General features: G+C 43.7%; 1 protein-coding gene across 1 annotated transcript in view; it reads left to right on the top strand.

Annotated features, from left to right (window-relative positions):
• The window catches only part of MYH9 (myosin heavy chain 9), a 113,072-nt gene that overhangs the window by 23,736 nt on the left and 73,206 nt on the right, over positions 1-16,130 (top strand). Inside the window, exons 2-3 of the mRNA XM_019515299.1 lie at positions 5,757-6,109; positions 12,680-12,836. Of these exons, the coding sequence (XP_019370844.1) occupies positions 5,777-6,109; positions 12,680-12,836 (490 nt within the window). The 5' untranslated portion in view covers positions 5,757-5,776. The remainder of the gene's footprint in view (positions 1-5,756; positions 6,110-12,679; positions 12,837-16,130) is intronic.

Consider the following 16,130-nt stretch of genomic DNA (forward strand, 5'->3'; position numbering starts at 1 on the left):
CTTTGGGGCAATTTGAGGCACATATGCACGCTTCCTCTTAGCTCTGTAGGGGATAGCTAATGTCTTAACTGAAAACCAATGTTTAGTTCATTCATCACAGAAGAATCTGGAGAGAAAGATGGACATCAGGGGTTCTCAAACTTTTTTTGGTAAAGTTTGGACTACATATTAATAAATATCTTGTGGGCACCTCCCTTCTAATCCATGACTCTGCAGACCACTTCCCTTTCCTCCACAACAGCATGACATCCTTGTGGTAACTGTACAGTTACTTATATGGGAAAGGCATGTGTTCAGCTTTCTTTTCTCAATGGAATTTGGCACCTGGGTAAGAGAAAGGAAGTGACATTTGACCAGTCTGCTCTCCAGACTACCATGGGCTGCAGTCTGGCAACAACTGGGTTAAGAGATGCATAACATTCCATTTCCTTGTGCATCATTTGTGAAAACAATACCAGGAAGCAGACTTTTAAATGCCGAAAAGAGGATGATCCTGACACATTTTACCTTTCCTATAAGATGATATTGCAGCAAGAAGAACGATGGCAATTATCCCAGGACTTGCATAAAGATAAATATCCATGTCTCGCGTCATCTTTTACACTCGAAACATAAACCATTGAGCAAACAAACTACTTCCAAATTTGTTCCAGCTTCCAGTTGGTGCATTTCCCACAACCTGGGGTTACCTGCTCAGCACACTTACTAATTTTTTTTTCTCTTGGTTTCTAAATATGATGTAAATTCTGCATGCACTTACCACATGAACTTCAGTAGCAAATCGGATTTGAGGCAAGTGAAATCAATGTTCAGCCATAAGTGTGGTAGTAGTTGTGCTAAGTTTCAAATCTTATTTGCTTAGCTGTGTATGAGGGTTTGGCATTTAGTTCACTGAATACTTCAGCACGATCAGCTTTAAAATGTAGCTAGGTATCACATCTCTCACTGAACTGGGCTCTTCCATGGGTGTTGTTCTTGCAGTGACTTTTTTTTTTCTCCCAACTCATTGGCTTCTTCAGTGCAGAAGGCTGCTGAATAACCCTGGCAGCAAGAGCATCTGCATTATTTTGGTAGATGCTAAACTCATTGGGGGGGCAGCAAGAAATAGGGGATACAGTGTTTACCAGGGTGCCCGTTGGGGGAACTAGAAATAATGGCCACAAACTGGAAGAGAAAAAATTCAGATTGGACATCAGGAAAAAATTCTTTACAGTGAGGGTTGCCAAAATATGGAATACACTTCCAAGGGAGGTGGTGCTGTCTCCTTCCTTGGAGGTATTTAAAAGGAGATTGGATAGACACCTGGCTGGAGTCATCTGACCCCAGCACTCATTCCCACCCAGGGCAGGGGGTCGGACTCAATGATGTAATAGGTCCCTTTCCATCCTAACATCTGTGAAGCCCCAGGTGAAGGAAACATCTTGGAGCACATCAATAGTGGGCTGAAACAACGAACTAGATTGTCCTTTACGCTGCTTACAGATGGTTTTGAAGGACAATCTCGTTTGTTGTTTCAGCCCACTATTGATGTGCTTCAAGACGTTTCCTTCACCTGGGGCTTCACCCTGCAATGATTTTAGCAGCAGCACAGGAACACCTTTGTTTCTGCTTTGGGTTTCTGATTTGGCTTCTGTATCGCACAAAAGAGAGGGCTGTTTTAGCGGGCCCAATTCTTTAACTACCCCTGAAAACAAGAGAAAGCAGTCATCCTGGAATGACCTCAGTAGTATGGTTACTAGAGAGGGAGGTGGGATGGGTAAGACTGGAAGTATACCATAATACCTCCTGACCCATAACCCCAGCCAGCTATCATAACCATCTTGTGTGTGACAAGCTTTTCTTGCCCTTACTGCCTGATGAGTTCAGTGCTCCTGTATATGATGTACTGAAGAAAAAGAATCGCTGAAGGAAGGGGTTGGAGCAGCCTCCTTGCTGTGCCTGTCTTCACATCCTATGAAAGGGTCTGTGCTGTAGGGAGAGTGTGTCTTGGAAACTCCCTGTGGTTTCATTTATTTCCTAGTCAAAAAATGTTCATCTTTACCCCTGGCCCTGGCCTTGAAGGGGGAGTGAATCTCCAAGCTGTAGAAAGGGAGTCAGGAATATGTATTTCAGGCTGTATGTGAAGCTCCTTGGATTACACTGGTTACTTTCAGTTTCATCATTTCCTGAAGAATCCTAATTTAGTTCAAGTCCACAGCCCTTGATGTGTCCTGCTTGATTATAGCCAAAAAAGGCAACTCTTTGGAGTAGCATTTACAGGAAACTATGTAATGGAGGGTAGAGTACAGCTGTTGCCTTGCCAAACCTGATACAATCATGAACACAATGAACACTCAAGTTCCCTTTTTTTCTTTGCTTGAACCCCTTGGTTTGCTTAGGACCTGCAGCAAATATCCACAGCTGTCTGAGGTTCTCAGGACTTCTGGCTGAATCACCAGTCTGTTCTTTGACTTCTTTTGTAGTCTCTGAGACCACTTGTCTTGGAGTGTGGTCTGGTGCTATAAGTGTCTGACAGCAGGATGAAAGAGGCCCGCGTTTCAGTGATGATCTCATCTATAGGCATGTGCTGGCCAGCAAGCATGAGATTGCCAAAGCTGTTACTCAACTTTGCATCTGGCCAGTGGTAGGTAGTTTCTTTGGTGCCTTGCTGAAGAAATCCGGCCTAAAATATTACCAGATCGCAAAGACCCTGCTTGTGATTCTGCAGTCTCTCTTTTTCCTAGAGCAAGATAGTTTTTAATTCCCTATAGAGGTGCGCTAAAATATCGGTTGCCTATTGGATTGGCACTGATAAAAGGGAAATTTACATTATCAGCTGTCGGGGGTTTTTTGGGGCTGTTGTAGCCAATTTAATCTTCTCTGATAATTGTGCCTTCTGGCCAGGTCCCCCAGACACCTGGATTCTCTCCCATGAGTCAGGGTGACCCTGCATACGCCCCCATCCTGTCACCGGCAGGCTGGGCTGGAGCGGAGCAGCTGCTGCTGTGTCCCAGGTGCTGGCGCGGACCGGGCTGGGGCCAGGGCGGGTGCTGTAAAAGGTGCTGAATGCTGCAGACCTGACTGGGATGAGGAAGGGCTAGCAGAGCTGAGCTGTCCAGCCCAGCATGACTCAACCCACAGTTAATATTGGTTATAGGATTGGTATCAGTGAATATGGCTGGTTAATAATCAGCTATGGGTATCCACCAAGAACATCTTTATTGGTGCACTCCTAACTCCTTGCATTTTTGGCTTGAATAAACTTGATCTCAGTTATACTCCACATGGAACGAGTTAATTTTGAACACCAGAATTTGGAAACCAGGTTGAATCCTTTGTTGCCTGATGTCTGTGATTTGACCCAGTTTTTCATTAATAGCAGTTCCCTGGTAGTACTAGTGTTCTTGGTTGCAAGGATAGGCTGAAAGGTTGAGTCCGAGCTGTATGTGTTGTCCTCTCCTTGGATTTGTTTGTCAGGCAAGAGTACTGCAAAACTTTCTGCTTTTTTTGAATTCCCACTATTGATGTGAGCAGGCAAATGTAAACACTTGGAGTCTTCCCCAACAGTGACTTGTAAGAAGTGACTATTGTCTTGCTCCCTCTGCTGTTAGTTCTAGTTTGTGGCCTCCCCAGAACCAAAGCAGCAAGTTGGGATGTCTGCTTCACTTCTCTAGTTCTAGGAAGTTCAGTTGGACTGAGCTCTGTGTCTTTTACCAGTATCTCTTGGCCCAGATCATAGTGGGTGTTTTGTAGCATGAGCTTGTAGCTGTCAAACTGTGGAGCATTACTGGAACCAGATCCTTCAGGGGGCTGAGCCTACTGGAATACAGATCTTTACTTTTTTTTTAAATGTGAAAATCCACGGATGGAGAAGTGCTTCTGCACTGTAGGGAATTGCCATCTTGGTCACTGGGGTGGGAGGCATCAGCATCTTCATGTATTTGGGGCTAAAGTGTCAGATTTCTGGCTAGCAAGCTGCTTGGAGTAGATGTGATGTCTTTTATTAGACTGAGTAGTTGGAAAGAAGTTCTTGGCAAACTTTTGGGCACAAGCACCCTTCTTCAAGCATAAGGAGTCTCTGCTGTTCTGAGATCTTCAGCAAGGTCTGAGATGTACTTTAATTCCAAGTCCAAGTGATGCTGTTACTTGTGAAGTTGACTCTTTTTTTCCAATCAGCAGTGAAAACTCCCCTCTGCACTTGCAGAGCAGAAATGAGTTCAGGATTCAGTACAAAGTTTAGTACAGCTAACTGTTTGCATGTATGTGGGGAGGTTTTAACCAGTGACTGGGTTGAGCCTAAGTATCCAGCTTTGGTCAGAGCTGAAATTTTTCCAGACCTCACTAGCTACTGCATGTGTTTGCTAACACAGAGATGCAACGCTTTTTGTTGATCCTGGTTCACTTTTGGGGTTAGGGACTTCACTGCAGAAGCTATTCAACACCCTTTGTCTCCCTGGGGAAATTGCTGCACTAGTACTTTTGACTATTTGGCTTTGCAGATTTGTTCATATACCAGATGCGAACAAGCGTTTGGAAGCTGTCTACAAGGAAAACCAGAGTGACTACATTTGCTGACAGGCTCCTGTTGCATGCATGGTCCATGCATGTATTCTTCTCCCTCCCTCTCTTCTTCCTTCTTGCTTGATGAACAAAGTGTTATTGAACTTGTACAAAATCAAAATCTGAGTTAGGGGCCTCTTAAATGACTGTGTTGGTGACCAGAATCCCGGAGGATAATGCTTTTGTGAAATAGTTCCTTTTTTTTGGCCAATGATCCAAGATATATACTGTTCATTTGGGTAAACGATAGGCAGCACTAGAATTGTTTCAGAAAACTCATTTTATGAACTAGAATGGCTTTGGCAGAAACGTATCTAATGCTTTATCAAAATCAGAACAATTAAATCCAAACTACCTTCCTTGGTACACACTTTTAGAAATCCCCCAGTTATTTCCTGATGTAGTTTTCAGTAACCTTTCCATTGCTGGACCACAGCTCTGTAACTGTGTTGATTAAAGATGTATCATGGTTTTTGTAGCAATCATATTTTTGATGCTGCTTAAATAGAGGGTTTCTGCAGTTGGAACCAATGTCAGAGGGCTTTCCTTCTGAAGATGATACGAGTACAAACTGAGGTAAAGCCAGACCTCTGGGCTCAGTGTCACCCCATATCTGGCTAAGGGAATATCAAGTGCAGGTGTTAACCGGGCTATTAAATTGATCTTGGAATAGTCTGGGAACAAAGTGCCACTTGCATGTCAGCTTGGGTAGTACATGGCATTTGTAACGAGTCAGGATATTTGTAGTCTAACATACCTTCAGTGACCTTGGAAATCACGCAAAGATTTTGGAGTGGAGGCGAAAGAGAGGAAAGAGCAAAAAGGGGTTTTAAAACACTTTAGAGTTATGCACACAGTTTAGTGTTTGGTGATATCAGCTTAGAAATCCAATCTTCCTTCAAATTTACTGTACTAACTACCTGATACTTATAGCTCTTGGTGCTGCGGTGGAAACACCTGGCACCTGTAGCCTGGACTCCAGTTGGTGACTTTCTGTTTTCTAACAAATAATGGTTTTTAAATGCTTAGTGCCTTCATTGTTTCAAGTGTACATTTCTTCCCATCATCTTATCTGAAAAGCTTGATGAGATACCTGAGACTGTAGATGTAAAATTAAAGTAGGGGAAGGCCAGGAACTCAAGGAAGGTTCTTAGCAAGTGCTTGCTTTATCTCTAAGGCTTGAGTTTTAAAAACAATTGTTCTTGCTGTTTTTACAGGTCCCTCGATATAAACCATCATGGCTCAGAGAGATGTCGATAAGTATCTTTATGTGGACAAAAACCTCATTAATAACCCCCTGGCTCAGGCTGACTGGGCTGCCAAGAAGCTGGTATGGGTTCCATCAGAGAAGAATGGGTTTGAGGCAGCCAGCGTTAAGGAGGAAGCAGGCGATGAGGCCATAGTGGAGCTGGCTGAGAATGGGAAGAAAATAAAAGTAAACAAGGATGACATCCAGAAAATGAACCCACCAAAGTTCTCCAAAGTGGAAGATATGGCAGAGCTGACTTGCCTGAATGAGGCCTCTGTACTGCACAACTTGAAGGAGAGATACTACTCAGGGCTCATCTATGTAAGTAAAGTCTTTTTTTTTTTTTTTTCCCCCCCTTAAGCTCAGACAAATGGCATAAATGCTGAAGCCAACTCCAACATACACACGCATTGATGCTAAGCTGTCCTGTGGAAAACCAATGTTGCTTCTGTCTCTCAATGCTCAGGACTTTCTCCCTCAACTAAGCCAATCCCTGTAGTTAGAGTGAAGCCTTCAAAGAATGCTGTGGGGAGATGTTTGGTTTTTTGGCATTTGGATGTCTTTGTTTGGAGAATATGTTTTGAATACCATTAACTCGCTTTTGGCTAAAAAAGAAGAGACGCTGAAAAGCAGTAAACAGGAAGCCTGATCCAAACTGAGCTAAACAAGAACAAAACCCAATCATGTATACCTAACATCTGGCTTCCTTTTTCCCACGTCTGGAACCTCAGTGGGAGGGAGCATAGTGCCAGGCTGGAGTTTTAATTTCTGTCTGAGATTCAGACTTTCAGAATGTGTGTCCTGATCTCTAGTACCAAATGCCCTTTGTCTACACGTATCTGTAATGAAATCCACGTAACTGGCAGGTTCTGTTCCCATTCTCCACCCCACCCCACCCCACCCCCCAAAAAAAGAAATGGAGAAGAACAGCACAATGTTGTCATTGGCCTGCTTCCCTGGAAATGGCAAAGGTACCTGTACATAATCTGGAGTCATAAGCTATAAGGGTTGGTCTTACATGGACATCTGTTTGTGCACTAAAGCTGGTCTAGATAGGGGAGGATAGAAATCTCACTGAAATTGGAGAAGAAAGATTTGGAATCTATACTGATTCTGCAGTTCCTGTTCAGACTACTCTGCATTTAACAAGCAGATGGTATGCAAGGTTTGATCCTGGACAGCCTCACCTTTAACAGAGACTTCTGGGGACATAAGATGATTTTGTCTCTATACTAATGTAGCAGTTCAATGCAGTGACCGCTTTTGAAGAAATGGATTCCAGTTTTGTTTGGCTCCAAACTAGTTCCTGTTTGCCATTGTAGAATTACAGCACCGGTGGTCAGGGCTGGCAACAGAGGAGGCATTTACTGGCAAAGCCTGGCATTCAGTATCTCTTAGAAGCACAGAGTGGATTCTTTAGTGTTCTGTGTGCACACCCCTCTTCACCTCCCCCTCATTGTAGTCCTGGAAGAAAATCAACCTTCTATAGTTCCAAGAATGCAGAAAAAACACATTTGCTGTTTTCTTTTTCACAACATCCTTCTCCATTTATTTCCCTTATCTGACATCTCCAAATGTCAGGAGTCTGGCTCTGACAATGTCCTTCTGATAGGATAATTTAGATACCTGCTGCCTAATTACCCAGAGAAAAATACCCCCTTCAATAGCCAGTTTCTGTGAAAGGGCATAAACTGGATTAGCAGCCCCAGTGGAGATGAAGGGTCCTATCCTGGATAGCACATGGCAGGAGCTCACTCATGCTGTGTCTCTAGAATCGGCTCTTTCCTGGCTGATTCTGTGGCCACTTATGACCCTCCAGGAAAATAAGGCAGGCAAGCACCTGCTACAGAATGGGTACGGTTTTTTTGTAAGGGGGAGTACCTTGAAGCGCAGAGTTTGTGTTAAACCTCTCTGCTAACTCCATGACCTGTCCCTGATGTGGGGGGACCTGAGGGAGGTGATAGATTGGACCTTTTGTACTGGGTCTTTCTGGGTTACAGAATAATTCTGTTGTTGGTTTTTGCATGTAACCCCTGCTGCCTCTGTCCCTTTGCACCCTCACAGTTGGGGTTGGCGGTACTTTGTACTGCTGAGCAGTGAGTGTGTATCTATATCTATATATGTTTTCCTCTCTTCCGCCTTCCTTATAAAGCCACCAGATAATGTTTAAAGTAGATCTTACATCTTCTAGATAAATTATTTGGAATAGGAAGCCATTATCAGGATCTGCAGCTTATGGTAGGAAGTGTGTTTTAAACAAGGATGGGAAATATATCCCATCACATGCTTTATGATGGCTATTTCACAGGTCTTGTGAGATGTCCTTTCTGTTTCAGAGAGTTAGCCCTGTGATCCATGAGTGTAATAAATGGGGGGTGGGTGGAATAACTTGTTTAAAAATGGGTAGAAGGAAACCCAACCTAGCAATGTGCTGTTTTGAGAGAGATGGTCCTGCCAGTCTGGCCCAAAACAGGACTCTGCTCACTTATGAAGTGAGCTGGCCAGACAGGCCAGCAATTCTCCTCAGTCATGAGATTAGGATGAAGGGCTAAAATCCTTTCAGTTGCACTGGACAGTAGCTGAGCACTAATTCTAGAGAGGAAGAGAATAACAGCAAGCTACCTCTGGTATGAAGATGTCTGGAAAGGTCATAAACACAACTCAGCTTTGTTCTTGGCTCCTCTTTCTCTTTCATGCTGGTGGGCCTCTCTTTCTGAGATGCGTGGAGGGTGTTTCTCCCTATCCTTCCTGTGAAGGGGGTTGGGAAAGCTTGAGGCTAGGCTTGTAGCGGGGATCAGATGTTTGAGCAGGGAGTGGCAGACGGGTCAGGAACTTAACTGCAAATCAGTGTCACAGTCTGAAGAGTGCTTGCAGCAGGCTGATGAACTGACTCTGATGGTTAAACTAGCTGGCTTCCATCTCTGAACTGAGCTTTGCTTTGGTTTAACCCTTCCCCCATACTTCAAACATTTTCTCTAGCTCATCTAGCTTATCCTTCTTGTGCCTTCTAGGTTTGGAGCAGAACACCAATCCTAGCACTTTATGTCCGTTCCAGTTCAGCAGACACGTTAGCAGTGCTGACAGACCTTGGGGAAAATCTGTTCCTTCCCAGTTTGTTCTTTCTGGAGTCAAATATGCTTGATCTACTCCTGTTAGCCCTGCAGAGAGAATTTACTACTGAAAATGGAACCAGATTCGCATCTGCTCTGTGCATCAGTTGAAAACATTGGTCAAGTTTAATTTCAGAATTGCAATAAGAGGCAGTGCTGTAAGAAACAAGGTTCACTTGATGGGCCTGCATTGGGGAGAATCTGTTTGGTCTGTCACCTTGGTTTGCTAACCACTCAAGTCTAAAGACTTGGGCTCAGTTCCTGTATTAAAATGCGTGCAAGAAACTGGGTGTGACCCTTGTTATCCTCAAAAGGGCTGGCAGTCTCTTTGGGGCATAGATGAGACTGGAATAGGGGAGCAAGTGAGATCACTGTGTTGGGACTGCTGAGCAGCACAGCTCTCCCAACGCACTTAATTTTTGAAGAGGCAAGGAGCAGGCACAGTGGAACTAGATTTCTTCTGTGAATGCAGATATGTAAAGGATAAAATTAACCTCACCCTTGCATGCATCTCTTTGTCTCAGTTTGACTGTTCTGCCAGCAAGGCAATATTTAGGTATTGGGAGGGGAGGGGGAAGGAAGTAGCTTGTTCTTTGCTTCCGTGGTTTGATTGTCTTAATGTTCTTGTTTCAAACTGTTGCTGTCCCTGTACTGCTGACTGCTTCTCTCCAGCTGCAGATCTTTAGGCTATTCTTGCTTGGAAAAAAGAGACAGGGCTATTTCATCAGGAAACACTGCACTATAAGAAGCTGTATGAATCCAGCTTCAAGTAGCTTTTAATTTCAGAGCTGAATCTTCCAACATTACTTGCTTTTTCTTCCGCTTGCCCCCTCTCACGTGAAAGAAGGTTACATTTCTGCTTCCTTGACTTACTAGCATCTCTACAACTTGCCAAGGAAGTGTGTGGAAACATGCTGTTCTCCTTTATTGGGAGTGACTAAACAGGACATATCCTCTTCTGGCTAATTTCTGCTTGCACTATGCACATAGCTGCCATAATGGCTTTGAGCAAAAATGCATATGAACAAAAGCAACAGCAGCAAAACTTCTGGCCTAAGCATCTTTTTTAAGATCTCCAGCAAAAATTACCTGTCCCTTTGCAGTTCCTATGTCAACACACACCTATGTCTGATTATAAGTAGGGTGGTGGCAGGGATAGTGAAACAATGCTCCACTACGGCTGCTCTTGTATCTAAGTTGTACCAATGTGGTCAAAGCTCAGTCTGCTCTCTGATGTGTCAGACGTGGTGGGAGAACCAAGGGCAGTGTCTGCTGGGTTTAGTGTGGTAGAGCCAAATCGGCTCAAGAAAACTTAACTTAAACCACTGTCGTAAGTCTGTGTTTTCAAGTCTGGCAGTGTTATCCAGCAATAGCAGTGTCACTTAATACCTGTTCTGCTTTAATAGGCCAGTGCTAAGGAGCTAGCTTTACCTGCCTCATGTAGGTTCTCGCAGATTTGTAGATGCTTAGATGTTAGGGGCTGGAAAGTACCTTACAAGATCATTGAGTGATGTTTCAGCTGCTTTTTTTTGTACATTATTTAAAGAGTAGCTTCCTGGTCTTAATTCTGAAGTCACTTCTTACACAAAAAAAAACTTTTGGCTGTATTTTCTTCTGAGGTCTGACTAGAACAAAGGTGTACATATCCATGTGCAGATAGCCATAGTCAACACACAGTGTGCATACCTGAACTCCTTCCCTTCGACCGTCACACATGTAGATGGGCTAGTTCTTTCAAAGGGAAAGCAATGCTCAAAGAACTGGAGGTAGCACTATAAATAATGGAACAATGATGTTTCCACCATTCTCATCACCAGGGGTTTTGTCTTTGTCTTTTATTTGGCCAAAGAAGTTAAATGTGTTAAGATGCAACCTGTGCTCAGGAGGCAAAACTCTTTAGGACTACAAAACATTTTTCCTTGAGCAGCTCAGGGAAGAGGTGACTGTGTAAAGTGCCAGATGTACTCCACTTGAGTAGTACAGCAGACTGCAGATTTTACTGGCAGATGTTTGAAACATCTGGAGTAAAACAGCCCTCTCTCTGCAAGAAACTCTTTGTGGGCTGTCACCTTAACAGGGGTTATGGGTAGCTGTGAGCCCTGGGAGTAAAGCTTGGATTTTTAGAACTTCCAAAAATAGTTTTCCTTGTGACTCAAAAATCCCCTTTCCAAATTAAAGATGTCTCTTGAGACCTGGATACTGGCAACAGTGGAACATATTTCCTTTGCCTCCTGTCTCATGTTTGCAGCAAAAGCATCTTGACAACTGTCAATGTTGCAGAAGTCTGCAGAGTTAAAAAGCCAAGGAAGCCAAATTCACAAGTTTTGAGTTTGGCACCATGGTTGTGGATTGATGATTCTTTTACATGAGGCAAAAAAAATAGGGAAAGCATGTCATGATCCTTGAGGGTGGAGAAAGGGGGTGGGGGACGGGACAGGATATAAAACCCCCCACATGGAATCTAAAGCTCTTGTATATGATCAGTTCAAATCCGAGTTGGATTTGTGACTACTTAGCTTTGAATGCCTTTCCAGCCAGGCATTTTTTCTGCATGTGAAATAAAGTACATTAGCAACTCTGTTTCCTTATACAAACTGACTTCAGCTGACTCTGGCTCAAGGTCTTGTCCTGAGTGAAAGGATAAGAGAGAAGCAACTAAATGATGACTTAGTACAGTGGGTACCAGCCTTTTTGGCAGGCATGACACAAATTTGCCTGGTATCCTCCCTGAGCGCCACTCCAATCCACTTCACGTGTCTAGTCTGCTGCTCTGTTTTCTGCTTCCTCTCCCACCTGCTGCTATGCTGCCTGTCCCCTCCCCAATTTGCCATATGCCACATAGGCTGCCTGTGCCATTTGTGGCATGCATGCCTGGCTTAATAGATGTCTCTTCTGTAGATTCAGGAGAGACCCACCTTCTGTTCCCCATCTGAAGAGTACACTATGTCTACTTAAAGCAAAATTAAACAGGAGAAAAATAGCTGACTGCAAATAAGTATTGGTGACTCTCCTACAGGTAACACCACAGGGAATGAGCAACTTTAGAATATCTTAAAGCCACAGGGGCATGTCTACCGGACATGGGTTTCTGGTGGTACAACGTACTCTTTTCACTTAGCAGAAATGGTTCCACTTAAGAACTGATTCATTTGGGCAGCTGGACCTGTGCATGGACAAAGTGGCTTGCAGTAGGTTAAGAAGAAATGCAGACCTCCTCAGTGCTTTTCATGTACCACATCGGTGCTTTAGTTCATTGTATTTCTGGAAATAGAAATATCCACTTGTTCCCTCGTGTAACTTCTCACCGGAGTCTCAATTATACTCTGGACAAATTTATAGTAAGTAGGCTTTACATGAGCTATCACACAGTAAAACAGATGCTGCCAAGCTTCTGGGAGGTGGGCATCTGTTTTCTGCAGTGAAATGTAGACTTTGTTTAAACTTCAGATTTCTGTGAATGCAGGGGAGTTGGATTTCTCTGGCTAACTGCAGGGCCTATGGAATAAGTTAGTAATAAATTAGTCGTGTAGATACCACTGAATACTTAGCAGGGTGTCTTGGAGAGAGGTCTTGCACCATCTTGGCAAACTTGCTTTTGGCCATTATTGCCAAACTGTTTAAGTATTTGGCTTGTGCTTTTTGTTGTTGTTTTTTGGGCATTGTTTCTTTTTCTCCATCTCTTGCTGTCCAAAAACAGCCCCTTGAAGCCTGACTAGCTTCAGACATGAAACCTCATATCTCTAGAAGGCTAATTTGTTGTTCTGATGTGTCTCTCTTGCAGACCTACTCAGGCCTGTTTTGTGTGGTTATAAATCCCTACAAGAACCTGCCCATATACTCAGAAGAGATTGTGGATATGTACAAAGGCAAAAAGCGGCACGAGATGCCTCCTCATATCTATGCTATCACAGACACTGCCTACAGGAGTATGATGCAAGGTGAGTGCTGGCTGCTGGGGCAAGGGTTTTTTTTTAAATTGGGTTGTGAAGTCTGTGATGTTCAAGGTGCTCCACACACAAAAGCAAAATTCTTTCAGTTTTGTGAGAAGGAATCACTATCCCAATGCAACTTCCTGATCATCACCCCTTGGAAGGGGAAGTATGTAGGGTCAGGAGAGTTGGGGGGGAAGAAACCATTAATAGTAAGTCATTAAAACCCAGTCAGAAAAATGAGCCTTGTTTTTTTGTGACCAGCCATAATAGACTTTAAGCCTCTGACGCAGGTTATTATAACCTGAGGTTTTATTGAGAACCGTTGAGCAGTTTTTCCCGCGCTGAGGGTTAAAAATGATTGATTTGCTAGTTAATGCAGCCTATTATGTATATCATGTTTTCATAGATTAAAAAGTCAAACGCTTTTTTTTTTGGCTAGTTTGCTGCATATGTTTATCAGGCATAAAGAACTGTATATGATTTTTTGGTACTAAAGCAAAAGGAAGTACAGCTTCTCAGTTAAAGCATACCTTGGTGTTCTTTTGGACCCCTTGTATGGAGCCCTGCAGTCATCTGTTTAAAGAATGGAAGCCTTTAGTTGGGACACCTGTAAAATGCGTGTGTGTATAGGAGTGAATTCTGTACTTTCTCTTCCTGTTTTGGTATATAGGATGTGTGAGCAGAACTAGGCACTCTTTGTAGCAGTCCTAAGGGAGACTGAGTATGACTGTCTGAAACAGTAATAGACTGGAGCACAACCGGGTGGAGGATTGAAGCTGAGACACTTCCATCTTCATGGAAATAGCTCAACATTTAACATTAAAAAACAAACAAACCACAGTCTTGGTAACTTCATCCTCTTTCCACACCCTCTTTTGTATGACCTCTTTTGAAGAATGACCAGAGGAAATTCAGTTTCCAATAAATCTTTTTCAGACTAGATGACATTGGCCAATGACCTCCCAGTCTCCCTTAACTCCTGAACCATTCAAACTTCTTAGTTTATTGGGCTATAACAGGGAATGCAAAGGAACAGAAAGATCACTGCTTCCCTGGGGACTAGATCAGTGAGCCTGAGCAGTTCCCGTAGGCAGGAAGAGGAATGCTGATGAAGGCTGCTTAGGATATAGCTCTGCAGGATACTTAATGTGGTGGATAAAGGAAGGTGAAGTGGAAAATTGCTTTCTGGAGATTTGGCCAGGTCCCAGAGGGATGTAGGCAGGATGGCAGACTTGCAGGAGTAGAGAGGTAACTTTGTTTAAAGGCATACTTTCCTACTGAGAAATACCTGAGAGGTTTCCTGCGTGTTGCTCTGTGAAGATACTTTGCTTCATTCTGAGCAACTCCCTGGGAACTTGTCCTCTGTGGAGCCTCCTTTCCTCTTTAAACAAAGGAATCTCGGTGTCTGCTCAAGTGACCAGGGCAGATGTACCTTCTGCACAATACACAGCAGTACAGCTGCTCATAAACTTCTTATCTCCAATTCACTTCCTCTATTGCTTCCTTCTTTCCCGTCTGCCCCTTGTCAGCCAGAGCAGGAATGTGTATTTTTCTTTAAACAAACCACTGTCACCAACTTCTTCCTAGCAGAACCGCTGGTTTGTTGGAAGAAACATCTCTTCTGTGCAGCAGCTTAGGCAATTCCTCTGCTATTCTCTTGGGATTTCTGGAAAACAAGAGGCTTCCTTTTGTTTAGGACTACCACTCAAGCCACTTGCAGTATCTGCAGCAAGCATCCTGTATGGCGTCATTGCCAGATATACTAGCTGGTGCTGAGGACACTAGCAGGATGTTGGTAGTTTTAAATGCCTTAAGAGTGATCGGTGTACTTCCCTTGTGTGTTGAGGTAGTTCAGAACCACTTAACTGATCACTGATCCATCTTCTTTGGCTTTCTACAGTCTTTTTTTTTTTTTTTAAATCGTGTACAGTGTTATAGAACCCAGAAATCCCAGTTCCATTTTTTTTCCTCTTCACAAAACTGAAGGATGGAAGTCCAGCCTCTGTTTTCCCAGCACTTAATTTATTTTGAACTCTTTGTGTATTGTATTCCCTGTAGTATGGGAAGAGGTAGCAGATGGAAGAATAAAGAGGATTGACTACAATCCTATCCCCCTTCAAACTGTTCTTAGCCTTTACCCTGCTCTCATAAAACATCACGTACACCTGACATACTCTGAGCATGGTTTCTGAGCCACAAGTGACTCTTCAGGTTACCACCTGCAGCTCTGCAGAAACTGCTTCCAAAATGTTGTGGGTTCTTTTTCATCAATGGTTGCATTGTGTACGTCTTTCCTGCAGTTGTAAGTAATGCAGCACGTGTGCAATCTATTTATGTTAATTGCCTTACAAGTACTTTGTAGTGCAGGGCTGGGCAAAAAGCTGCCTGTGGGCCAGATGCAGCCTACCAGACCATTTTATGTAGCCCATGGGGCCCCTAAAAAATTTAGAAAATTAATACTTATCTGCCCCTGGCTGCCTGTCATGCAGCCCTTGATGGCTTGCCAAAACTCAGTAAGCAGCCCTCCACCCAAAATAATTGCACGCCCCTGCATTTGGGGGGAGGGGGAGGATGGTGGTGGTTTCCTTTTGCACTGAAGTGTTTGCCCTCCCACACATGTAGCAGTTCTCTGGTTAAGACTGCTCATTTGTTTCATGGGCTGATGAGAACTGAACTATACAGCGAATAGCAGCCTTGCCTGTCTGGTTGATTTGCCACAGGTTCCTTTGCTCGGGCTGAAACGGCTAGTTGTCCAGTTTCGTTTGAGCACTTGCTGCACTATGAGATCATTCCCAGTTGGCAGTTTGGTTAGGCTGCTGTGATCACACTGTTTGAGAAGGTTTTGCTGGGGGATCTTGGTGTGGGCTTTGTCTTTTACAAAGTGGCAGAGTTGCTCTAAAGCAGGTATCTAATTCACCATACCAAATGGCAGGAACCCTAAAGCTTTATGTCTGCACTTCTGGGAGCAGGAGGATGGAAAGCTGTTGTAATGTGTCAGGCCACAGCCATCCTCCAGGGCAAGGGTAAGCAACATTCCTCTTCTGCTTTCTCCATTTTGCAAAGAACTCGGATCACAATGAGGCAGGATGTTTCAAACACAGGGATTTCAAGTAGGAAATCCCTGCTATTCATCTTGAGAATCATATTTGCACACCTAACCGTGCTAATGTTGTGTGGCACCCTTGAAAGGATCTCAAAGCATGCTAGTTGAGAATCACTGCCTTAGATCTAATACTGGGCCTGCCCTGGGAAAATAGCTTGGCCTTCATTGCCTTGGGGTAGTAAATACTTACCTGCCCC

This window comes from Gavialis gangeticus, unplaced genomic scaffold (assembly GCF_001723915.1).
Source record: "Gavialis gangeticus isolate Ggan-Ray unplaced genomic scaffold, GavGan_comp1, whole genome shotgun sequence".
Classification (NCBI taxonomy): Eukaryota; Metazoa; Chordata; order Crocodylia; family Gavialidae; genus Gavialis; species Gavialis gangeticus.